We start from the raw sequence: 26,613 nt of genomic DNA on the forward strand, positions 1-26,613 counted from the left end.
GCTAGGTAGGACATTAGGCAGTATAATAGCAAGAGCTTGGTGGCACAACCCCACCGCCCCGTTCCAAAGGGGACGCTCATAACATCCATCCATGCATCCGTAAAATGCGCGACCGGCGATACGTTCGCGAACCGCGAGTGTTCTGTTCGATTGATTTTACTCGACGTCGCGCCCTGCAGCCGCACGCCGTTGTCTGCACGAATCGCAACTGCAGTGGGCAGCCGGCGGGCTGAAATCAGGGTTTTAACGCGACAGCGTTAAGGAGCTCGTGTCGCAGAAAAGCCGGTGTCGGCGGCGTCGGCGGCGTTCGCCGTGAGCGATAAATCCCAGCAGGCACTTCATGAATAAAAAACAACTTGCAAGGTGGGCTGGGTGGGAATCGAACCAGGGTCTCCGGAGTGTGAGACGGAGGCGCTACCACTAAGCCACGAGTTTTTTTTTCTTTATTGCATACTAAGCCACGAGTTCGATGCTTCAAAGCGGTACAAACACGCCTCTAGTGAATGCGGTGTTGCCTTAGAAACGAGCTGTTTCTAAGGCTCAGGCGTGCGTCGCTTGCTCAGGCGCACATTTCGTTGCCGCGCCGAACGCTGCGTTGCTCGACGCTCACCGCGTCCCATGCGGGGCGCGTAGTCGCTGTGCCGTAGCCCATTGTCTTACATCCCTTGGTGGGTCGACGGGAGCGCTGTCGCGTTCCACTCTTGAAGGCGAAGCTTAAGCGTCCTCCAGTTTTTAGTTGCGCGTTGTGTAGTCCGCTGTGTCATTGCGTCGTCGCATAGCCTCGGCCGCTCGCTGCACAGTGTTTTTTTTTTTTAATGCGAAGCGTTCTTTGCCTCATTCTTGGCACCTTGTTCGGGTATGTAGGCAGAGATAGGTTCCTTTCTGGCCTCGCTTTAATAAAAACATTGTGTGACCGACGGTGCATTCGAACCTCGAGCCTTCGAGCACAACAGTGTCCGCGATGCTCTAACCATTGGGTCACGATGGCACGCGTTCTTCTCTCCTTCCAAAGCTATGCAGCCAGCTAGCTGATGATGATGATGTCCTTGATGAGTTTGGCGCTTACCCACTCGCGGGGATTGGCCAAGAGTCGGGCAGACTTTGCTTATGTGTTCAGAAAATGGAGGTAAAAATCTAAAATTTTGTTACATGAATTTAGGCGAGGGAAAATCGAAACGGTTCAGTAGATTGTCATGCTACGTAAAGGAAAAAGAAATAATTATCTATAATATATCAATGAGGCAATAGAGGAGGAATGAATAGAATAATACGGTCATCAATGAAATCGGTTTGATTCAATAATAAATTTTTCTAGGGCGAACCACACATTCCTGTGTGAGTGCCCAAGCACAGACGCTCACTCTTTGAAAAAACCCGGCGCGTGCTCCCTGTGCCATTCCCTCGTCTTCTTTGCTCGTGACAGGTTTGAGGCGCCGTACTATAGTGTGCACTATCTGCGGGACCGCGGCCTGCTTTCCTCGGTACTTTCCTCGTAGCGCGCTACGTAGAAATTGTGTGATGTTGTACCGAATTCGTGACCGCTAAAGTTTGTAGTGTCACGCGCTTATTACTTTTCTCCGGGGCTATCGTTGGCACGATAGCCAAAAACGCGAGCCAGAAGAAGCATAGTTTGCTTGATAATGCGGATAATGTCAGCCAACGCTGAATAGGCGCTGGAGCCAGAAAGCCAGCTGTAAACTTTATTCGGTCGCCCATTCACAAAAAAATTCTGTTTTTGAAGATGCATTTGTAAGCGAGGTTTTCTTCTCGTAGACCGCTTCCAAAGGTACCGCTTCTGTGGTTGTGTGCACACGCACGTATATGGAAATACTGTTCTGCCGCTCTCTCTCTCTCTCTCTCTCTCTCTCTCTATATATATATATATATATATATATATATATATATATATATATATATATATATATATATATACACACACACACACACACACACACACACACACACACACACACACACACACACCTCGAAGTGAATATCCCTTATAGTTCCACAGAACACGTTTAATTTCCGATGGCCTTTTTTGTAATTACTTGGTCATTTCGCCCGCATGCACCATTTCGTTTCATTGGGAGGGTTTGTAGACTTTATATCTAAAAGCAATATCGGTTTAGCTGGTCGAGGTATACCTTATACGGCATAAGCTTATAAACCTTATGAACGCTTATATGGTAAGCGTTCAGGCGCGTGTATCATGCAATACCTGTCCGTATAAACAATTTAGATGCAGCGGCGTTCCTGTTGCGAGGGCCTGGACGGCGCGCCTCTGCGGGCGGTCACTCCAAGGCTGCTCGCACGAGTGTTGTGCCATGTTACGAACTTCCAACCGGTGCCACCAGTGTTACGAACATCCCACCGCTGCCACCAGTGTTACGAGATCCAACCGGTGCCGCCAGTGTTACGAACTTGCACCGCTGCACCACGATTACGGCTTTGTGGTCCCGTAGCGCTCTTCACCCGTTTCGTGACAGAGCGTTGGTAGCGAAGACTCCGAGCCTGGCGTCGATGAGAATAACAAAAGGGACTTTATACATTATATACAGGTTATCATACAGGACATAAACGGATCGGCACTGGGGCCGAGAGCTCACACAAACGCGACTGTTCTCGCACGACGGCGTCCGGCGAAAACGCGTGACACATCTCACCCCAGTCGGGAGCGACCCTCTCTCCAGGTGGGGTCGGCGGATCCTGTTTTCGAGCGGCGTGTCACTGCTTTTATAATCCCCGAGGCCCATTGTCACTCAAACGGCCCAATACAAAGTCAGCACACGACGGTCGTCCGAGGGGTCCAACCAGCGACCGCGCTGGCCACCCGGTTCAAAGTTCGCGCGCGCGGTGACCTCCAGGCAAGGGAGGTGCGGCGCCGGGCTGTCGGGCACACGCGGACACGTTTAAACACGCTGCTTCGCCGAGGCTTCTCCCGGACGAAGGCGCAGCATCTTGACTTGTGAAGGGAGAATTATGGCGCTCGCAGGATAGATTCTGCATCTTGCAGATTCGGGATCCGGGCTTGTGGTAATGGCACAACAGCATCCCCGCCCTCAGATAAGGCGCCGGGAAGACGAGCTGCCTCCACGTGGCTCGGATGCCAGGCGCGCACGTTCGTCAGGCTCGTCCAAGTTCACGTCCATTGTCGGGACGCCAGGTAACTTCACGTGCCCAGGTCCGACTCGTCAGGACAGGAGCTCTGCTCACCACGTCGTCGCCAAGGCACCTTGACCAGCTCCGCTCGGGTCGTTCCTAAGACCTTGCTTCTCGCCACTGGTCCCGCTTGGTCGTTCTGCAGCTTGCAAAACCGACCGGCAAAAGGCAACACCCAACACGAACAAGTGCCCTCTGTCTCCCGTCAAACACCAGACAAGGCCATAATTCAAATCAACCTAACTAAATTGTTTTCCCCTTTTTTTCTCCCGCTGCAACAAGAGGCAGGTGTACGATCTAGCACACAAGGCTTAAACAATCAGTTTTCAAATCATCAACATAACAAACTAGAAACAATTATTAATCAGCAATAATAATGACAACTAGAATGGTCCCCTTGAAATCGCTTTGGACCGAAAACATACTTCTGAGGAAGCAAATGAGGTCATTCATTTTTCCCGGCGATATTTTCGCGGAATCTGAAGCTGCTTATATTTGCGACCCTGCTTATCCGTGTAGCGGCGGTACAATAAGCCAGGTTCCTTGCCAAATGAAACCCCCTTTTTTTCCACTCCCCGTTTGACGCTCTTCCTCAGATCGGCTAATGAACAATCTTCCTGTTGCTCGCGAATCAGACTTTTTCTTTCAACTGCAGCCTGCTCCTGCCGGCTGGCGGAAACCGGAGCGAGTGCGGAGCCCGCGTCGCCTAATTGCGGCGTCGAGTCTATATCGCGGCTAGCACTGCACGCGTCACTCCCACTCACTTCCAGGACCCGCTCGTCTAGGCCAGCCTCCGAGCTCTGCCTCTCCCGTGACTGCTCGCCACTCAAGTTACCGTGATCGGTCCGTGTGCCGCACCGCCTTTCGCTCACCGACGCAAAGTCAAGTTCCCTCGACAGCGGGCGCGCTTTGGATCGCCTGGGGGCCATGTACGCCACGTCGGCAAAGAATGATTTGCCCTGATCCCTCAGCAGCTGCTCCGAGCTATTTGAGAAGAGGTAGGAAAATTGCTCCGGGAGGGCGGCTGACACAGCGGCTTCGGTGTTAAGTTTTCCAAACTCTCCTTCAATGATAACCGTTGCTATCGGTAAACAGACACTCTCCTTCTCGGCCACTTGCCGTATCCTAACGCACTCTCCCGTAAAATCACTCGAGGAGACGAAAGACGGGTGAACAACGTCCATAGTTGCTGCAGAGTCCCGCAGTGCTCGGCACTTCTTGCCGTTTACCTTAATTTCCTGCACATAGGGCTCCAATAGACGTATGTTTTTGTGAGTTTCCTGTATCGTTGCAAAAGCAATTCTCTCTGGGCAGCTTGCAGCGATGTGCCCTTGCTTTTTGCAATTGTAGCAGGTTAACGGTCTCCGTTTTTCAAAAGAACGCGTCATTTCGTTTCGCTGTTTCGGACCATCGTCATCATTCTGAGATGCATTCTGTCCATCCCTTACAGTTTCTTTGGGAAGGGACTCGTCGTCCCGAAACTCGCGACGCGTGATTTCCTTCCGTTCGTCGGGCTTCCCGTAAAACCCATCTCTTCTATCTGCTTTTTCTATGCGCACTGCCTTGCTGTGCAAGCTGCGGCGGGTGTAATACTCTTCCGCTAACTCTGCTGCCTTGTTTAGCTTGACCTCCTTTAGCCTATCTTGCAGCCAGAGCCGGACATCCTCATCAATGCAACGGTAGAACTGCTCCAACGCGATGCATTCGACAATTTTGTCGCGGTCGTCGAAAACCTCTTCGCCCTTCAGCCATTCCACCAAGTCGGCTTTTAGACGAAACGCGAAGTCAACATTCGACTCCTTACCCTTTTTTGCATACCGGAACCTCTGCCGGAAAGCTTCGGGCGACAATTTGTACTTCCGCAGTAGCGCTTCCTTCACATCACTGTAGCTCTCAAACGCCTCTTTCGATAAGCAAGTTATTACGTCTGATGCCTCCCCAGGAAGCAACGCTAACAGATTCTGTGCCCAAAGGGATCGCTCAATGCTATTCCGTTCACACACGTGCTCAAATTTCACGAGGTATTTGGCCATATCCTCTCCGACGACAAAGGGTGGAAGTTGATCGCGTATTCTTGGAACATTAGAAGTGAGACTAGGCGCCGGCGAGTTATTTCGGATCTCCAACTCTTTCATTTTAAGCTCGTGCTCACGTCGCTGCCTCTCTCTCCTTTCCTCCTTTTCCTCCTCGCGAAGTTCCTTTTCCTCCTCGCGACGTTGCTGTTCTCTCCTTTCCTCCTTTTCCTCCTCGCGACGTTGCTTTTCCTCCTCGCGACGTTGCTGTTCTCTCCTTTCCTCCTTTTCCTCCTCGCGACGTTGCTGTTCTCTCCTTTCCTGCTCGCAGCGTTCCTTCTCCTCCCTTTCCCGACGTTCATTGATACCCGCCAAGGCCTCTGCGGCTTCCTCAGCCGTTACGTCCCCAGTCCTCATGACCTCAAGGATCGCATTCTTTCTTTTGGTTGAGCCCAACTCAATGCCCAACTCCTCACAAATTTCGAGAAGTTCCTTCACCTTGTACTTCTCCATCGTTCACACTGTCCTCCTGCTGTTTACCCTTTTTGAATATACCTGCCGTACGCTACTATAACACTACTAGTAAGACATATGCAAGTATATCACACACTGCCCTGTTTACCCCCTCAGCATCCCCTGGTTTTCAAAACACTCTTACTAGGCTTGAAACACACAAGGTTAAACACAATGCAACACCAAGTCAATCCCTGAGCTACTATAACCTGTGTCAGAGAAAGTCTGGTGTTTGAGGTAAACTTCAGGCACTCACCGCGCCGAGGTAGCTGATGCCGGTCAATCCCGTAGCTGCCATCCAGTGTTACGAACTTCCAACCGGTGCCACCAGTGTTACGAACATCCCACCGCTGCCACCAGTGTTACGACATCCAACCGGTGCCGCCAGTGTTACGAACTTGCACCGCTGCACCACGATTACGGCTTTGTGGTCCCGTAGCGCTCTTCACCCGTTTCGTGACAGAGCGTTGGTAGCGAAGACTCCGAGCCTGGCGTCGATGAGAATAACAAAAGGGACTTTATACATTATATACAGGTTATCATACAGGACATAAACGGATCGGCACTGGGGCCGAGAGCTCACACAAACGCGACTGTTCTCGCACGACGGCGTCCGGCGAAAACGCGTGACACATCTCACCCCAGTCGGGAGCGACCCTCTCTCCAGGTGGGGTCGGCGGATCCTGTTTTCGAGCGGCGTGTCACTGCTTTTATAATCCCCGAGGCCCATTGTCACTCAAACGGCCCAATACAAAGTCAGCACACGACGGTCGTCCGAGGGGTCCAACCAGCGACCGCGCTGGCCACCCGGTTCAAAGTTCGCGCGCGCGGTGACCTCCAGGCAAGGGAGGTGCGGCGCCGGGCTGTCGGGCACACGCGGACACGTTTAAACACGCTGCTTCGCCGAGGCTTCTCCCGGACGAAGGCGCAGCATCTTGACTTGTGAAGGGAGAATTATGGCGCTCGCAGGATAGATTCTGCATCTTGCAGATTCGGGATCCGGGCTTGTGGTAATGGCACAACAGCCATCACCACAAGCCCGGATTCCGAATCTGCAAGATGCAGAATCTATCCTGCGAGCGCCCTAATTCTCCCTTCACCAGTCAAGATGCTGAGCCGTCAGGCAGCGGGGTCCTGCGGGAGAAGCCTCGACGAGCCGCATGTTTGGACGTGCCAGCGTGTGCCAGACAGCCCGGCGCCGCACCTCCCTTTGCCTGGAGGTCACCGCGCGCGCGAACTTTGAAACGGGTGGCCAGCGCGGTCGCTGGTTGGACTCCTCGGACGACCGTCGTGTGCTGACTTTGTATTGGGCCGTTTGCGTGACAATGGTTCCTCGGGGATTATAAAAGAAGCGACGCGCCACCTCGAAAACAGGATCCGCCGACCCACCGGGAGAGAGTGTCGCTCCCGACTGGGGTGAGATGTGTCACGCGTTTTCGCCGGACGTCGTCGTGCGAGAACAGTCGCGTTTGTTGTGAGCACTCGGCCCCAGTGCCGACCCGTTCATGTCCTGTATGATAACCTGTATATAATGTATAAAGTCCCTTTTGTTATTCTCATCGACGCCAGGCTCGGAGTCTTCGCTACCAACGCTCTGTCACGAAACGGGTGACGAGCGCTACGGGACCACAAAGCCGTAATCGTGGTGCAGCGGTGAAAGTTCGTAACACTGCTGGCACCGGTTGGATGTCGTAACACTGGTGGCACCGGTTGGGTGTCGTAACACTGGATGGCAGCTACGGGATTGACCGGCATCAGCTACCTCGGCGCGGTGAGTGCCTGAAGGTTACCTCAAACACCAGACTTTCTCTGAAACAGGTTATAGTAGCTCAGGGATTGATTTGGTGTTGCATTGTGATAACCTTGTGTGTTTCAAGCCTAGTAAGAGTGTTTTGAAAACCAGGGGATGCTGAGGGGGTAGACAGGGCAGTGTGTGAAATACTTGCATATGTCTTACTAGTAGCATTATAGTAGCGTACGGCAGGTATGTTCAAAAAGGGTAAACAGCAGGAGGACAGTGTGAACGATGGAGAAGTACAAGGTGAAGGAACTTCTCGAAATTTGTGAGGAGTTGGGCATTGAGTTGGGCTCAACCAAAAGAAAGAATGCGATCCTTGAGGTCATGAGGACTGGGGACGTAACGGCTGAGGAAGCCGCAGAGGCCTTGGCGGGTATCAATGAACGTCGGGAAAGGGAGGAAAGGGAGAAGGAACGTTGCGAGCAGGAAAGGAAGGAAAATGAACGACGGGAAAGGGAGGAAAGGAGAGAAAAGGAACTTCGCGAGGAGGAAAAGGAGGAAAGGAGAGAGAGGGAGCGACGTGAGCACGAGCTTAAAATGAAAGAGTTGGAGATCCGAAATAACTCGCCGGCGCCTAGTCTCACTTCTAACGTTCCAAGAATACGCGATCAACTTCCACCCTTTGTCGTCGGAGAGGATATGGCCAAATACCTCGTGAAATTTGAGCACGTGTGCGAACGGAATAGCATTGAGCGATCCCTTTGGGCACAGAATCTGTTAGCGTTGCTTCCTGGGGAGGCATCAGACGTAATAACTTGCTTATCGAAAGAGGCTTTTGAGAGCTACAGTGATGTGAAGGAAGCGCTACTGCGGAAGTACAAATTGTCGCCCGAAGCTTTCCGGCAGAGGTTCCGGTATGCAAAAAGGGTAAGGAGTCGAATGTTGACTTCGCGTTTCGTCTAAAAGCCGACCTGGTGGAATGGCTGAAGGGCGAAGAGGTTTACGACGACCGCGACAAAATTGTCGAATGCATCGCGTTGGAGCAGTTCTACCGTTGCATTGATGAGGATGTCCGGCTCTGGCTGCAAGATAGGCTAAAGGAGGTTAAGCTAAACAAGGCAGCAGAGTTAGCGGAAGAGTATTACACCCGCCGCAGCTTGCACAGCAAGGCAGTGCGCATAGAAAAAACAGATAGAAGAGATGGGTTTTACGGGAAGCCCGACGAACGGAAGGAAATCACGCGTCGCGAGTTTCGGGAAGACGAGTCCCTTCCCAAAGAAACTGTAAGGGATGGACAGAATGCATCTCAGAATGATGACGATGGTCCGAAACAGCGAAACGAAATGACGCGTTCTTTTGAAAAACGGAAACCGTTAACCTGCTACAATTGCAAAAAGCAAGGGCACATCGCTGCAAGCTGCCCAGAGAGAATTGCTTTTGCAACGATACAGGAAACTCACAAGAACATACGTCTATTGGAGCCCTATGTGCAGGAAATTAAGGTAAACGGCAAGAAGTGCCGAGCACTGCGGGACTCTGCAGCAACTATGGACGTTGTTCACCCGTCTTTCGTCTCCTCGAGGGATTTTACGGGAGAGTGCGTTAGGATACGGCAAGTGGCCGAGAAGGAGAGCGTCTGTTTACCGATCGCAACGGTTATCATTGAAGGAGAATTTGGGAAACTTAACACCGAAGCCGCTGTGTCAGCCGCCCTCCCGGAGCAATTTTCCTACCTCTTCTCAAATAGCTCGGAGCAGCTGCTGAGGGATCAGGGCAAATCATTCTTTGCCGACGTGGCGTACATGGCCCCCACGCGATCCAAAGCGCGCCCGCTGTCGAGGGAACTTGACTTAGCTGTGAGCGAAAGGCGGTGCGGCACACGGACCGATCACGGTAACTTGAGTGGCGAGCAGTCACGGGAGAGGCAGAGCTCGGAGGCTGGCCTAGACGAGCGGGTCCTGGAACTGAGTGGGAGTGACGCGTGCAGTGCTAGCCGCGATATAGACGCGACGCCGCAATTAGGCGACGCGGGCTCCACACTCGCTCCGGTTTCCGCCAGCCGGCAGGAGCAGGCTGCAGTTGAAAGAGAAAGTCTGATTCGCGAGCAACAGGAAGGCTGTTCATTAGCCGATCTGAGGAAGAGCGTCAAACGGGGAGTGAAAAAAAAGAGGGTTTCATTTGGCAAGGAATCTGGCTTATTGTACCGCCGCTACACGGATAAGCAGGGTCGCAAATATAAGCAGCTTCGGATTCCGCGAAAATATCGCCGGGAAAAATGAATGACCTCATTTGCTTCCTCAGAAGTATGTTTTCGGTCCAAGTGATTTCAAGGGGACCATTCTATTTGTCATTATTATTGCTGATTATTAATTGTTTCTATTTTGTTGTGTTGTTGATTTGAAAACTGATTGTTTGAGCCTTGTGTGCTAGATCGTACACCTGCCTCTTGTTGCAGCGGGAGCAAAAAGAGGGATAGCAATTTAGTTAGCTTGATTTGAATTATGGCCTTGTCTGGTGTTTGACGGGAGACAGAGGGCACTTGTTCGTGTTGGGTGTTGCCTTTTGCCGGTCGGTTTTGCAAGCTGCAGAACGACCAAGCGGGACCAGTGGCGAGAAGCAAGGTCTTAGGAACGACCCGAGCGGAGCTGGTCAAGGTGCCTTGGCGACGACGCGGTGAGCAGAGCTCCTGTCCTGGCGAGTCGGACCTGGGCACGTGAAGTTACCTGGCGTCCCGACACTGGACGTGAACTTGGACGAGCCTGACGAACGTGCGCGCCTGGCATCCGAGCCACGTGGAGGCAGCTCGTCTTCCCGGCGCCTTATCTGAGGGCGGGGATGCTGTTGTGCCATCACCACAAGCCCGGATTCCGAATCTGCAAGATGCAGAATCTATCCTGCGAGCGCCCTAATTCTCCCTTCACCAGTCAAGATGCTGAGCCGTCAGGCAGCGGGGTCCTGCGGGAGAAGCCTCGACGAGCCGCATGTTTGGACGTGCCAGCGTGTGCCAGACAGCCCGGCGCCGCACCTCCCTTTGCCTGGAGGTCACCGCGCGCGCGAACTTTGAAACGGGTGGCCAGCGCGGTCGCTGGTTGGACTCCTCGGACGACCGTCGTGTGCTGACTTTGTATTGGGCCGTTTGCGTGACAATGGTTCCTCGGGGATTATAAAAGAAGCGACGCGCCACCTCGAAAACAGGATCCGCCGACCCACCGGGAGAGAGTGTCGCTCCCGACTGGGGTGAGATGTGTCACGCGTTTTCGCCGGACGTCGTCGTGCGAGAACAGTCGCGTTTGTTGTGAGCACTCGGCCCCAGTGCCGACCCGTTCATGTCCTGTATGATAACCTGTATATAATGTATAAAGTCCCTTTTGTTATTCTCATCGACGCCAGGCTCGGAGTCTTCGCTACCAACGCTCTGTCACGAAACGGGTGACGAGCGCTACGGGACCACAAAGCCGTAATCGTGGTGCAGCGGTGAAAGTTCGTAACACTGCTGGCACCGGTTGGATGTCGTAACACTGGTGGCACCGGTTGGGTGTCGTAACAACGAGTTATATATACATGTATGCGCGCGCGCTGACGTCTTGTTTTGCTTCGCGCGCATCCGTGGACGGCGCTATCTAGCTGTACGCTTCTCGCGCAGCTGGCAGTTTCCGTCGCGGGCATTCTCGCGGGGTTTGCCGGCGACGAACGTGCGCCTTTATTTTTTGTTGAAATGAAAATAAAGGAAAGAAACGTAGTCACCTTGTTTGTGATTACCTCGATTCGGTTGAACAGAGCGAGAATGGTTGGACGCATTAGGCGGGACTGAAGCCTGGAATGAAGCGTTTTCAGCGCAGTGCGCGTGTTTTAAGCACGAAGCGAGAAAAGGCCGAAATGAAACGAAACGTACCCGTCAGCAGACAAAGAAGGGAAACAGCCATTATATATATTCCCTCAGTAAATGGCGACACAGTTTCCGGTCAACGTGCAGCGGCTCAAATGAAATTTGGCGCGGTGCGCACGTGGCTTCGATTCGATGTCATCGTACGTTTTTCGCGATTAAATGGCTCTTATATGTTTTGTCTCGTTTTCTTAGATCCCGAGCACGTCTGACCGTGGGGTCACGGCAACGCGCGCTGTATAGTCGCTGGCCCCGTATCGTCGTCGTTGCCCGTTGCGGGCGCCGATATGTGAGCGCTGTATACACAGGTGCGCGCTAACGAGTGCGCGAGCGGGCGACTTCCGAGCAGCAGACGCGAGCGGGCGCCGGAGAGTAGCAGGGTTTTTTTTTGTTTGTTGCGTGCACGGCTCGCTCTGCATTGCGGCTCCTGCACTTGGGCGCGGTGTCGTCTGCTTTGCACTGGCGGGACCTTCTGTTCTTTTTTTCTTTCCTTTTTTTTCTTTCTTCGGGGCTGCGTCCGCTCATCACACCAGAGAACAGCTGCATGCGAGTCTGCTGATGGGCGTCCCACGCCCCCCCCCCGGTATGCTATACTGGGTAGAGGAGGGGATTCGGGCGCGGAGGGAACGTGCGTTGGTGCATCGACCGCCGGTTCGGGCTGCCGCTACAGCTGCCGCCGGCGCGTCGGGCTCCAACCGCACCCTGCGGAGGCCGTCGGGACACTGGGCGCCCCGTGCCGCCGCCGCAACGATCGATGTCGAGTGGAACGGGGTGGTGCGCCCTTGGCTCCTCTCTCTCTCCGCGGCGGCTGTCCCGCCGCCGTCCGCGTCTTTTTTGGCTCTCTCTCCTTGGACTCCCCGCGCGTAGAGCGGCGCGAACTCTGGAACGGACGGTGAAGAGGCTCGGGCGAGGTTGTTGGACGGACGGAGGTGTACTCGGCCTCCGCTTGACGAGCCTCACGGTGTGTCGTCCTCCGCCGCAGAGAGACGATCTGTCTTCCGTCGTAGCTCACTCACTTTTTTTTTTTTTTCGGGCTAAGCACTCATTGGCAGTCACTCACGCCCTTGTACTCGGACCACACACGCATTCGCCAACACTCGCTCGCGTACATACTCGCTTTCATCGAGGATTACCGGAACCCACCAATGGCGATACGCGCGTCTACTCACACTAAGCCAACATTTACTGCAGTAGCGCTCCTGCTCACGTTAACCGGCACTCACTCCCGCTGACGCCCACGTCCAATCGCACCTTTTATCACTCACACTAAAGATGATTTCACAGGGCCAAGCATGTGAAATCAGTGCGCGCGCGCACGCGCATGCACGCACGCACGCACGCACACACACACGCACTTTCTGTATCTTTTTTCGCTTTCTAGACACCCATACTTATTCGCTCTAGCTCGTCAAAAGCCCAACGGCTGTCACAGTATTTTTCTGTATGTTTTTACTTTGCTTTGTGTTGTAGTTCTTGAGGCAGGCGGCTGTCGTCGAGTTCAAACTCGGTGTAGGCCGCCCGCCCGCGATTGGGATGCAGGCGGAACGACACGGACCTAGAAGGCACACGAGACAGCACACAGCGCCAAACGACCACTGTAAACGGCCGTTTACGTCCGCCATGTCTCCTCGCACTGAACTTGATTTTTTTTTATCGCCCTGAACTTCAGGTTCTTTCATTGTGGCGTTTCATTGTGGCATTTCATTGTGGAGTGTGCCACGAAATCTGGCATCAAGCAACCCTGGGTGTCACACCAGCCGCGTTGCTGAAAGCACTATCGTGTGAAATTGCCCTATGAAAATCGCATTGCGACTGCACCATTTTCTGTCTTTTTTTTTTCATGGTATGCTCAGAGAGGAGAAAACAATGTGAAAACATGACGCCAAGCCGACGTAGCGGTGCTACGGTTTGGCGCGAAATTTGAGACAGTTTGGTCTTTTTCTCCACTAGTAATGCAACGTTTTTGCCTCACAGGAGGGAAATTAGAGCCTTGCGAAAATACGTTACCTGTCTGAGCTGATTTGTTGTTTCCCTTTAGCGTCGCTTAAAACTCGCTGGTTCAGTTTCTCCCACCGCGCCTGCTCGCTTGTCCAGGCCTCGTTTAGCGAGCCGTCGGTCCCCCCCCCCCCCCCCCCCCCGCCGCGTTCACCAGCCAAAAGGTACAGCATGCGCGAAGAGACCTCCGTGTTCCCGTCTTCCTCTGCTGGCGTGGTGGCGGCAGCTCGTGTGCTTGCGCAACCGCGATTACGTAGTTTGTGCAGGGGGCTTCGCGTGACGACTAGTGGCGGCTCGTGGTGGTCGCCCCAAGCCTGTCTGTGCGACTATGAGAGGAGAGCGTGCGCGGCTTGCTGCTTTTTTAACGACCGGAATCCGTCTCGTGCGCCCACCAGTTAGAAATACACGTGCTGCTGCTGGCAGGCGGCGAAAGCGGAGACCGCTTTCGCAACTCGAGAGGCGTTCTTCGCCGCAATGTCGAACTGCTGTCTTTTTTTAACGAACGTAGTGTCCCATCCGCCCTCCTGCCCTCGCCGTAACGAAGCTCTCCGTATTGGCGCGCCCATTGTCATTGCCACACAGCACGGAGGAACCTTCCTCCATGCCACAGACGAAGGTTCAGGCGTGCCGATCAGTCTGGTCGTACCGTACCTGAGCGCGTCTCTCTCCCCGGCACGGGTTTCGTAATGCGTCCCGCGGCGAGGTCGGTGCTTCCAGCTGCGCGTTGTGCCGGAGCTGCGCACTTGGGGCTGGCGCTGAATGAAGAGCTATATATAATTGGCTGACGGCCTCTGCTCGACGTGCTCCCAAAACAAATTATGACACAAGTTACGTGTAACTAAACGATACTGGCAGTCCTTATGAATGTGAACCATTTTATATTCCCTCTGAGAAGGCCTGAACTTGAGTGGAATAAGTTAGTCTAGTGGCTTGTCTGGCATGCTACTCCACGTGAGGGATGAAAGAAAGGGAGTGAAATGAAAAAAGTAAAGCAAAGCATACGTGCACTTACACAACACGCGCACAAATGTTTCTCTCTCTCACCTCTCTGAACTCGAGGCAGACAGTCGGTCACGTGGTGGCGGATTCCAGTTTAAAGCGAGCTTTGTCGAAATATTAAGGTTGTACGGCATACCCGCGGCTTGAATGTGTTAACCGTGGTCTCGAGTTACGGTATACGTGAACATCCGTGCTACGCGCGCGTGGGACCTACACAGTCAGTCGTATGTGCATGCAGACGTGAAGTCCGCTGCACTCTCGAGTATCGTTTCGGCCACGCATTCACCGTATTCTCTTCAGTCATCGCGTTCCTTGTACGCGGGGCAGCTTTCAGCCGGAGCGAACGCGTGCGACGGAGTGCAATGTATCAAGCTCGGCGGCTTTTTTTACGCGGAAGTAAATTAACTGGCAGTTGCTGAAACGATGCTCGCTCCTCCATTTGGTTGCACCCTCTGTGTGCTGTCCCTGTAAACGGGCCTTCGGAACACGTCTCTCCCTTCGCGTGGAGCGCGCCGTTTTCTCCCATTGTGTTTGCTCTCTCTAATCTGATCCGCTTTTCGGCGGCGGCGCGTAGTAATACGACGTCCTCACCGTGTGCGAGTGCGCCCCCCATTTGCTTGAGAATGTGTACGCATTGATGCAGCACACGCTCACACACACACACACACACTTGCATCGTGGTCGCATGCACACGTGCTCGCGAGCTGCGGCGCCTTGTGTTTTCTGTCGAGCGTCTGCACGCTCTGATTGGCGCTGGTCCTCGGCGCATTTCAGGCCGAGCGCTCTTGCCTCCAAAGAGAAGCGGCTGCAGCTTTCGCAACGCTATCGCGTGTACGAGCTCGCCTCGTGTTTTTTTTTTTTTTTTTTTGTGAAGACATCGCTTCTTTCTTGGTCGGAGGAGTAGGTGGGGAGCTCAGGGCAAGGCTCCGCGCCACGGCCATGCGCATGCGATAGCTTGGCTAATTTCGAGCCAAGCGAGAAAAAGAAAGGAGGCCGGCGAAACGAAGCCATTTGTTGATACACGGCCGGCCCCAACTTTGTGAGGGGTGAGAAATGGTTGTCGGCCGAGCTGTCGCGGCGGCGTAACGAGGAGCCGATGTAATCGTTCATGCTTTATGTGCGAACGACGTCGCTTTCTCTACGTCTCGGCTTGATGAACGATACGTTTTGCCATTGGCTCACGGCCCAGGTGGCGTTTTTATCTCGCCCGGCTCGCTGCTTGAACGGGCGGTGTCTTTACAGGCTGTTCTTTGATTTCTCATCTACTCCCCGCTTGGTGCATGCGCTTGCTCGTGAGAGGGAAGTGTCGTGGAAGTGTGGTTAGTGAGTGTGCCGTGAAAAGGCGCACCGCGCCTGCAAAGGGTGCCGACACTCTTCACCGAGTTTTCAGCAGTCGTGACCAAAAGCGACAGCGACCTTCTGTTGCATAGTAATAAGCCTTGAGCTACTTGGCGGTGAATTTTGTGCGGTATCTCTGGGTGTATGCTGATGCATGCACGTGGAAACGACGTTTGATTGGAACGACGATGGTGCCATGCACGTTTTGGCGGTTAACCGTGTGCGATGTGCTCTTTTGTTTTTCATTCGTGCGCGAAAGAGCAGGTAGCCGCTGCACGTGCAGCTGTGTGTACTCGCTGTGTTCGTGCGCTGCATCGTAGATTGTGCTGCTGGGTGTGCCCTGTTAGCGAGGGCCAGCTAGCTAACCTAATTGTGTGTTGGTGCATGGCAGGCTGACCCATGCGTTTGCAAATACTGCCGGCAGGTCCACTAACAGCGACGCCATACAGACGTGACGTGACTCCACCCTGAGCAGACTGTTTGGAACAAAACGTAATTATAGTAAGAACGCTGCGCTCCGTGGCAACTTCATTGTGTGCCGTTCGCTATTCGTCTCCAAGTTGACAAACGAGTCATAGGGGCTGAATAATAAATAACAATAATAATAGTAATCGAATTACTTGACAGTGTATTTCTCGGTTGCCGCACCGAGAAACTGTGAACGTAGTGAACTGTGAACTGTGTCTGCTGTGAACGTAGAGTCAAGTTTATCCCGAAGTGTTATAGGTGACGCCGTCGGGAAAAAAAAAGAAAAGTATGTTTCACATCAGCCCACCGTGGCTCCTAGTGATGCTGACTAACACTCCTAGAGCTAGATCTAGTCAGCATAAATACCCAAGTTAGTGGACAAATTTGTAGCCGTAGCACAATTCGTAGTGCAACGCTCGCGTAATGCGGAGGTTGTGGGTGCGGCTCCCACCGGCGACCATGTTATCTTTTCGTTCACTTCCATTTTCATTATTTTGTACATTCCAATTTCAACCACAGTTAACTTCCCCGGTGCTTTCCTTGGCTTCGTTGTCTGCTGGCTTTATGTGGTCATGATTAACAGTATCGAGGGTCTCGAATCTGGCAGCCTTGTTGTCATTAGGTAGAATGCGACGGTTTATTTGCCACATGCTTGCTCTCCTGTGATGATGGTGACGATGATTTAATGGCACCCTCTTTGCAACGGGGCCGGTGGCAAATAGTCACCTAGCCTGCTTGTTGTAATCAGGTATGCTATACTTTTTTTTTGTCTAGCGTTATTGTATAAGCCTCCTTATTGCTGTTTTTTTGCTTCAATATCTACCTTGTACTGCTAACTGCGACTGTCAGAGATCCGGTCGTATCAATCTCTTTCGTGCTTTTTTTCCACCAATACTCGAAACGTCTCTCGCTTATCTTAATTCTGATCGCTTGACGTTTCCGTCCACTTCAAACGCAAGCGTTTTTGGAAGATGTACGTTACCTGCGGTTCTCACCGTGTGAATCCATTCGCATTTCATTAGGATGTGCTGAGCAGGCTGACTCCAGTTTTAAGGTATTATTTCCCAAAGTATGGAACGAAATGCATGGACGTTGCAGTTATTTTTGTGCTTAAGTCCATAAAAGAGCGCTTTTCTTTTTAAAGGTAAGTGGAACAACAGTGGATTTTTACGGAAAGTTTGATGGCGCATATCTGCAAACTGGCGTCATTCTGGAAACCCATTCCAAGAGGATGCGCCTTGCAAACTCACCGGCTACAATTCGTAAATTGTAATATGTGCCGTACAGCAAACAATTCAAACGATATTTAGCATATTTCTGTTAATTAGTTGAATGTGTGTTTCGATTTCTCGTGCAAGTAATTGTCGCCTTTCCGAGAGCTCGATGACTAGAATTATGTTATCTGCAACAGGCTATTTTTTAAAAATTCTATAAAACATAAAAATGCTCAACCTATATATGCGTGAATTTAAACAATCCTAAACTGCGTCTGAGATTCGTTTGACTGCCTTCGCAATGTTTGGCATTATACGAATTTATCGAAAAAAAATGATTGCCCAAGAGTGCAATATCGTGCCGGCTGTTGTCTGCACCTCTGTCGCGCACAGAAAACTCTCAGCCATGCTTGAATGACGATGGCCTTTGATGTAGAGACCCCGAGTCGACCACATCTTGAAGGACGCGCGGGAATCGATCGGCTTTTATTATGCGGTCCCTGACTCCCTCCCGGAATTTTTCGTCAAGTCCGCGCCGTTACGCGATTTCCGTTGCCATGGCTTTCTTTCTTTCTTCCTTCGTCTTCCGCGAGATGAATGCGGGGACGGGCGGTAGTGGTAGCTCGGGTCTCATGACGCGCGCAGGCTGGTTGATGGACAGTGGATGGCACGCTACACTGGCCGGACGCGCATTCATTGTTTCTTTCTTTCTTTGTCATTTTTCTATCTTCTTCTTTATGTCCTCGCGTCTGTTTAGACCCTCGTCATCAAGAAGCGGTGCACATAACGGTGGAGAGCGATATATATATATATATATATATATATATATATATATATATATATATATATATATATATATATATATTCTTTTGTTTTTGTCGTACGTGTCCCGCTAATGGCCCTTTTGTTGTCCCGTAATTGCTCCTCTGTATACAGGTTTAAAGGAGCAGCGGCGATGTCGCCGGCGTGGTATGCAATGCGCTTCCACCCTCCATTTGTCGATTGTTTCTCTCTTTGCAGATGTGCTCATGGGGTACAACGGAACAATATTCGCCTACGGCCAGACGTCCAGCGGGAAGACGCACACAATGGAGGTGGGCTTCCTTGTCTGCGCCGCACGCGTTGCGGTGGTGTTGCGTTTACGCGCGGGGGGACCTCCGTGAGCGCGCGTGGGTGACCCGCCAGCATGGATTGAGCAGCGCGAATTTGGACAGGAAGCTTGGCTCACCCTGCCGCGTGACATCGCGATGGCGTGTGCACGCAGGACGATGAGGGTTGTTTTGGTTTTTCGCGAGTTCTACTTTTAAACGTCATCAAAAAAAAAAAAAGCTTTCGTTGGTCGTCTGGCGAGTTACGATATAAAACCACCTGCGTTCGGACCACTTTGTAACGTATTTCGGTCACCAGGGAAGTTGACATACCTGAACGATTAATTTATTCAGAAATACCCCTAAAGGCCTTCATATGAGAGTATTAGATAAGGAGGTAAGTGGGGGAGAGTGGAGAGGGAGACAGTTTAATTACAAAATTAGTACCATTATGTCAGACATTAACTTTAAGCATTAAATAATTATTGCAAGGTGCTAGGAGTAAATGAAATCAAGAAAAACCTTCGTAATATACTTGTACACTAGAAAACCATTGGAGTAAAATGAAGAACTGATTATCGTATACTGTGGCATAAAAAACTGAAAATAAACAGGGTCTACAACAGAGCGAATGTAAAAGTTGATACAGGTAAGCCCTAAGTTAAATACAGTGAATTTTGTATATGCAAGATGTTAGCTAAATTGAGTTTATTTTGTGCCAGAGTAACTTAGGCTTCATGGAGTAGCTGGTCACTACTCCAAACTGATATGCTTGTTGCATGCATCTGAGAGTCGAAGTGCATGGATGCAGCGTGCTTGCCACTAGCAGTACCTGCCAAAAATACTTGGGTCACATAGCTTGTAACTGCGAAGTTCCTGCAGAGTACTTTATTACATAAATAAGCCTGCATAGCCAGTACTGAATACTGTCACGAACATCTGCACTCGGTAATATTCCTGTACAAGCAGTAGGAACCTATAATTTTGCTCAGGAGGCCATCTGCTCTTTCGTCCTTCATGAAATCGTCGCCACTTTTAGTCTATATTGCTTCATACTTGTAAATACGGTGACTATTGGCTGGATTTCTTTGGACGTTGCAACTCGACAGTGCCTCCACTAGAAGCAAAGACTAAAATATGGTCCTGGTGATGAGCTAAGATCTTTGTATCGAGTGTACGCTGTCTTGGGGAGGGGGGACGCAAACTCTACGCAGACAGCGTGGCTTTTGGGATAAAATAGTGTGATGAAGGTAACGAATCGTCACACCACAAGATTTCAAAGGCCGTGCCGATACCAAAGCTTTAGTGCAAGTACGACAGAGCACTGAGGCCATGTTCAGAGACACCATGGCACCACTTCGAGTGCAATAAGAATGAGAGAGAGTAGGGGAAGGCCATGAGGTCATGGCAGTAGTAGTATTTGATTGACAGTGATTCTACTTGTACAAGGTGCAATCAAAGGCTTTGTTAGAAAAGATTCATAGGGTAATGCCCTTTAAGATGAAGCTTCAGCTCGGGAGCTCTTATCTATATACATGAAAATGTAAAAATCGCTTTTCTTGACAACCACTGCGCCGATTTGGATGAGGTCTGTTGCATTAAAAAAAAGAATTAAAATCTAGTGGGAATGTGGGAAACAGACTTTTTATTTAGGCAGACATCTTTCTTCAATTTGTAAAAGATTGCAAAAATCATGTAACTCAGTAGCAAATAGTGTTAAAATTGAAGCGCTGTGCACTGGTTTGAAATATACCACTAAATTGTGAGAATGACTCTTGCAAAATGCTCATAAACATTGTGACACTTTCACATAAGCGGTAAATTCATGAATGAAATTTGTCTGCTTTAGAACAGATGCAGTTTACAAAACTGCAATGTCTTTTGGTGAAGAGTCGTGCAGTTGTGAACTTCATGCTTCAGTTTCTTTGTTGTTTTTTTTTACAATTTTCTTGAATTCTTGCAAAGACGTCCAAGCCTTAAATCAAAATTTTGCTTCATAGAGTCACTATAGCGTAATTTCGTCTGTCAGATGCAATAGATTACATTCAAATTGTTCCAGCGGTTGCTTCGTAGAAGTATTTCTGTAATAACTTGCATTTGAATCGGGAAATCAATGTTAGCTCCGAGCTAAAGCTTCGATGGTAGAAACGTTCCACACTTTTCATGAAAATTGTTGCTGGTCCCTTTTGATACTAGCTTATGCATGATATTCCCTGTGTAGTTTTGATGCACCATGCAGGCAGGGTTACAAGTGCCCCATTCACTGCAGACCTGGCAACATTTTCAGGCTATGCGCTTTATTCACATGCCTTTGCTGATGGCTGTACTGTGTGAATCTTCAAGCATGCATTCCATTCTAATAGTGGTGTAGGGGCATCTTATTTTTTGTATGTTGCAGTGTTCACAGTACCTCTTTTCAAATTTAGTTTGCTGCAGCGTATATGGATACACACGTATGTTCTTTGATGCATAAACATGTACACAAACAAGAGACAGACAGTTGCTTAATCTGCATAAATAATTGCCTAAGTTCAAAGCAGACAAGAATATTGTTACTTTTATAATAACCTTTATATAGGCAAAAAGGGCCACATTAATGTAACAATTCTTTTTTTTTTCTTTTTTTTTGCACTTCATCGGGAGTCTGACTGGCACTCTATGGTATTAGGATCGACCAGTCACAATATGTAAATGCTAAAGAAGGGATAATATCAATTAAAAGTGATTATTTTAGCCTGGCTGCATTTGCATGCAAGGCAAAATATGTTTTCCTTTCTAGTCCAGCATCTGGGAGTTGTTGAGCTCACAAGGAGCAGGCCAACAGCACTTCCTCAGCTTGATAAATATTTGATTTTCAAGATGGCCATTTCTGTACTTATCTTTTTACAAACTTAGTTTACTTGCTGTTATTTCAGTTTGTGCAGCGGCCAATGACTGGTGCCAAGCCAGGAAAGGCAAGAAACACGTTAGCAAGGGTTGATTAGGCTTTTAGTTTAACTGATCTTATTCTTAAAGTCCTTTAGTGGGGGAGAGTGCTTGGGTGCTCCTTGCATGGGACCTAAAATGTTGTTTCTTTACTCGAGCCCCTAATAGCCCTATCTAAGCTCCTCGTAGTGCCTGCGAAGTGCTGTTTACAGTATCGTGAAATTAAATATACGTCTTTCCTGGGAAAGGATGCAGCCAGGCTGTGTAGTAATGATACTGTAGATTTATTGAATGACCTTTTTTTTTTTTTTATACTGGTTGCACAGCTTCTAGAGGACAATAGCCCTACCGCATTCAGTGTCACAGCGCACTGTCTGCATCTCGTGATCCAGTGCTTCTGGGTTTCTGTTGCTGGCCTGTTCATAGCAGTGCTGGCCAGATGCCCACATGAGGAGGTCTTGCTTCTGACGGCATGTCGTCGAAGTGACAGAAGCATTAATAGGTGCAAAGTGAATGTAACATTTAGACGTAGAAGCTAGTGCACTCAAGTTTTCTTCCTTCCTTCCTTCATTTCTTTCTTTTTTTTAATGCAAGTCTGAAAAGAAAACGACAATAATGTCTGTTACTTATGTTTGCAGGGCGTCCTGGGAGATTCCTACAGCCAAGGCATCATACCCCGGATCATTAATGATATTTTTAATCACATTTATTCAATGGATGAAAATATTGAGTTCCATATAAAGGTTAGTATTTGCTGCATTTTTCCTACATGTCACAGTTATGGCATTACGTCATAGGGGTACAGTTGAACCTGTATATAATTAACACTGGTATAGTGAATTATTTGATGCAATGAACAAACTCTAAAATTTGCTGAATCTTTCACCAATACTGATGCGTATGTTTTTAATAAATATTGAATATGTATAGTGAAGGCATTTTTGTGTCGAGTTCAACTTTGTTATAACAATGCTCGACTGTAGTTGTCACAGAATTTCTGTGAATTTCTATTTTTATGTCACACTGGATTATGATTCCCATAGCATCACTTAATCAACAGCATGCGAACTTCAAGAAAGCATTACGTAACTTAATGGTAGTGCATGCACATGCGAAACATTACTGCTGCCTTGTGAAGCAATGACGAGACATTTCTTTGACAGTGACATCAATATGTTCCCATTCAGAACTCTACAATCATGCTAGAATGAAATGGGAATTGAAAGAAACAAAGTGAAACACCTCTTAAGCTTAATTACTTGAACTTGTACATTTTAGTATACCTCAGCTAAATCTGATCTAGACCAAAAACTAAGCATCTGCCAAACATTCATTTTCTCAGCTGCTTAGCTTCAGTAATAGAGCATATAGTGTGCACTTTGTAGCTTTCTTTCTTCTTCTCACATTCGCATACCATGCTGGCATGACATGTACACAAATACATAAAATAAAATGATGCCGCTTATTTGACTACGTTGAGAAATTGTAAGTGATAAAACATATATTCCCTGCGAGCATTGAAAGAAATATACATGTTTACCTTTTGTAGTGAGTTTGGTTATGCACATTCCTGACATGCTCAGTTTTGCATGCAAAAGGGTGGGAAACTTTTAGCTATGAATGCCTAAATTAGCCTTGGCTGTGGAAGAGCTTTGGTTGTGAATTTCTAAATTATTACTTTGCAGCTTGTGAGCAACTTTGCATTTAATGGAATGCACATTTAGCCAATTATGCTTTCATGCTACTGAGAAGCAATAAGCTCATGCGCTCCCATCTCTTGCTTTCCTGCAGGTGTCTTACTTTGAAATTTATCTTGACAAGATTCGTGATCTCCTCGATGGTGAGCCACTGTTGTCTCGCTTGTCTTAAGTTATATGGAGCTGGTTTTCTCTTTCTTGGGTATACTTTTTGAGCAACAAGGTTGTTTTGTTCAAGAGTAAATAAAATTGGTCCATGTGTTTAAAACTAAGAAGCCTTCTGACTTTCTTATTTGTTTTCAGTAACGAAGACAAACTTGTCCGTGCATGAGGACAAAAACAGAGTACCATTCGTCAAGGTGAGCAATGTATTTCCGTTGTCCTTTGTTGTATTCTACCACAAATCTTGAAAATGCTTGCTATGTTGACACAGACTAAAGCAAGGGTAAGTGCAAAAGCTACGCACTGTGAGGGCTGGTGCAACATTTAGGCAAAAGGCAACAAGGAATAAAAATGCTACTTATTGTGACATAGATTACTACATTAGATACAAACAGATGGCGTCTTGATAGTTGCTGGGTTAGAGTAGTTGAAGAAGTAACATCACGATTGGTCGATGATGTAGGCAACACGGAGAATTGAAGTAACAACATTAAAGAGGCATGTGTTCTTCCAAAAGTGGGTTTTGGTAATGCCTAAACGGCATGGTTTTAAAAAGTCTGATTACACAGACACATTCTGTGTTCAGGCAGGTGTTTTTTTTTACCTGCTTCTTTTCTTCGTCAGGGTGCTACTGAGAGGTTTGTGACCAGTCCCGAAGAAGTGATGGAGGTCATTGATGAGGGCAAAGCAAACCGACACATTGCTGTAACAAGTAAGCCACTCACTCTCTGCTTTACGCTTCTTGCAAGGTTCGCTTACCATTTTTGTGTGTGTATGTTTGTGTGCTTGCATTTTTGCTGCTGTACATTACAAAAATGTGATCAGTCAGTGATGTAGTTGGTGTATACTTAGAGCCGGGCAGATGAGTTAAAGCTGAAGTTATCTTTTTATCATCTTTGAAGCTGAAACAAATAGCATGTCACTGAGCTGTCTTACATGACAATACACCAGAATTACGTTGCTTCAGATAAAAAATGGGGCAAAAGTGGGACTTGCTTACAAAGCTTACAGCACAGTATGATGGCGTGCCACGAGTAGCACAGGGTTCTTGCCTATGACAAAAATTGTGCAAGTTTGAGATCACAGGACAGTTATTTCTTGTGCGGTCACTTCTCTAGAGTGAGGCAACACATTTAAAAGTTGTAACTAATGGTCTGCAACAGCACTGAATTGGGATTTGCTAAGGGACTATGTTTACAAAAGATGTCTGTTTCAAGTTCAGCATAGCTGAAGCTATCCTGTGCCCATGTGAACCATGTTTTTTTTAAAAATTATAATATACTGCCTACAGAGGAGGTGCAAACTATCATTTGTTAGAGGAAAATATTGTTTTCAAACACCATTTTTTATAACCGAGTAGGAACAGGGATACATGTAAAACAAATGAAGTGAAGCACAGCATTGGAAAGACGGGTTGCGGTGCTATCTGGAGCTGTGAAGCAAGGACACAGAGTGCTGTGGCAAAAATGCTGCATAGCCTGCTAAAACACAGGCAGCTGTACAAGTAAGGTGTACAAAGGAATTTCTTTGCAAGCTTAGGGGAAAAAAAATGTTGCTGCTAATCTGTCTGCGTCGTGACAAGGAAAATTATTTTCTTTGCCGGCTGTGTGATTGTGGTCACACTCTGTGGGACAAGGCCATCTAGTGCACTGCTGGACATGTAGGTTTTGTCAAGTACAGTGAGGAGGATGTGTGCAGGGTGATTCAAGCATTTCTGCCCGCTGTGTGTCGAAGGTTTTTATGAAGTGCAACAAGTTCAATTTCTGTCTGAGTAACTTATTAGCAGGCGTTAAAATTCAGGTTGTCAATATTTTGAACACATCACAAAGTTCTAAACCAGAAAATTAAAAAAAAAAATTCCTATGCTAGTAAATGATTCCAATGAAGTTATTTAGTGTTCTTTGGGGTACTTTGTGTACTTTGTGGGCAGGATTGTAAAAACTGAATGATAAGGTGGATCTATGGCGTCACTTGCTGTTTATGTGCTCTTCTTCCTGCAGACATGAATGAGCACAGTTCCAGAAGCCACAGTGTGTTCCTAATCAACGTCAAACAGGAGAACCTGGATGATCAGAAAAAGCTCAGTGGCAAGCTCTACCTAGTAGATCTTGCTGGCAGTGAAAAGGTACGCAGGCATCTAAAGCCTGCCTTTCTTTGCTTTAATAAAACCTTCCCAGTTTGCTTCATCGAATGATTTTAAAAAAACTTATTTGGCATGTACAGGGGCTATCGCACAGCCTAATGGAAGCGCATAGGTTGTAGCTTGGTATAGTACATGCGAATTACCAAGAATGCTGCATTAGGTTACTCTAAAGATGAAGGTTAAATGAAACATTGAGAATGCGCTTGCCTGCCACTTGCCGTATTTAGTTGAATCTAAGGCACCCTTTATTGTAGTGTGCACCCCAATTTTTAGTTTTATGGAAATGCAAAAATGCATTGTTTGCGATGGTTTCTTACCTGATTTTCATGGTAGGCAAGAAAAATACATATTGGAAAAGTAATTTAGCTCCAGGGCAAAGGGACATGCAATTAGAGACCAGCTCTAGGTGGTGCCCAATGATAAGATTCCAGTGCTTGAAGGAACTTCCAGCAGCCATGGCACAGCAACATGTGGCTTTCACAGCAGGAATGTGGGATCGAAGATTGGGGGTGTGACACCACCTATTGCATTTTTTGTTTCAATGTTAATCCTATCACGCATGTCATATTTTGGTGAATTTTCCTGAAAACTACATGCAATGAAATAGAGTAAATATGCTACCTTTTCACCAGTGACAGGTAGCTTGAACCAGCTTTTGCTTCTTGGCACACGCAAAGTTTGTAGACATAGCACATTCCCTGGATGTCATCAGTTTTGTAAGCATGATGCTGTTGTCACCAGCGGGATTGCTGCACCCTTGTGCAACCATGTCTTGCTTGGCAACTACAACTTTTTTTTTTCTTCGACTCTCCTGGCAAGAGAGCAGCTGCTGTTAGCAAGGTGCTCACATACTGTTATGGGCAAAGCTCTTGACTATTCCAGAGTAAATAGTTGCTGTGCAAACACGCTCTTGAATAAGATTAAGGGTTGCTCTTACTTGCCCTTGTAACTGCAATGAAGCAATAATGCACAATGTTCTGTGTGTATGGGTCACTGAGTATGTCACTTCTGCTCTTTCAGGTCAGCAAAACTGGAGCTGAGGGAATGGTTCTAGACGAAGCAAAGAACATCAACAAATCTTTGTCTGCACTGGGCAATGTGATTGCAGCGCTTGCCGATGGAAACGTAAGTTCTTCATAACAGTTGCTCGCTCTCCTCAGACTGCTTTTTGTCCTTCTGCTCTGTCACTGTGGCAGAGACTGGTTTACTGCAGTGCACTTTGCGTACTCCCGCACTCTGCTAAAATGAATAAAATGGCTTTGGAACGTTTGGTGGA

General features: G+C 48.7%; 1 protein-coding gene across 1 annotated transcript in view; it reads left to right on the top strand.

The window, feature by feature from the left end:
- Positions 1 to 26,613, top strand: part of Khc (kinesin heavy chain) — a 132,674-nt gene that overhangs the window by 71,457 nt on the left and 34,604 nt on the right. The window contains exons 3-9 of the mRNA XM_065445722.1: positions 18,343 to 18,416; positions 21,974 to 22,078; positions 23,127 to 23,175; positions 23,336 to 23,391; positions 23,819 to 23,906; positions 25,195 to 25,319; positions 26,358 to 26,462. Coding sequence (XP_065301794.1) covers positions 18,343 to 18,416; positions 21,974 to 22,078; positions 23,127 to 23,175; positions 23,336 to 23,391; positions 23,819 to 23,906; positions 25,195 to 25,319; positions 26,358 to 26,462 — 602 coding nt within the window. The remainder of the gene's footprint in view (positions 1 to 18,342; positions 18,417 to 21,973; positions 22,079 to 23,126; positions 23,176 to 23,335; positions 23,392 to 23,818; positions 23,907 to 25,194; positions 25,320 to 26,357; positions 26,463 to 26,613) is intronic.

The sequence above is a fragment of the Dermacentor albipictus genome, chromosome 1 (assembly GCF_038994185.2).
Source record: "Dermacentor albipictus isolate Rhodes 1998 colony chromosome 1, USDA_Dalb.pri_finalv2, whole genome shotgun sequence".
Classification (NCBI taxonomy): Eukaryota; Metazoa; Arthropoda; class Arachnida; order Ixodida; family Ixodidae; genus Dermacentor; species Dermacentor albipictus.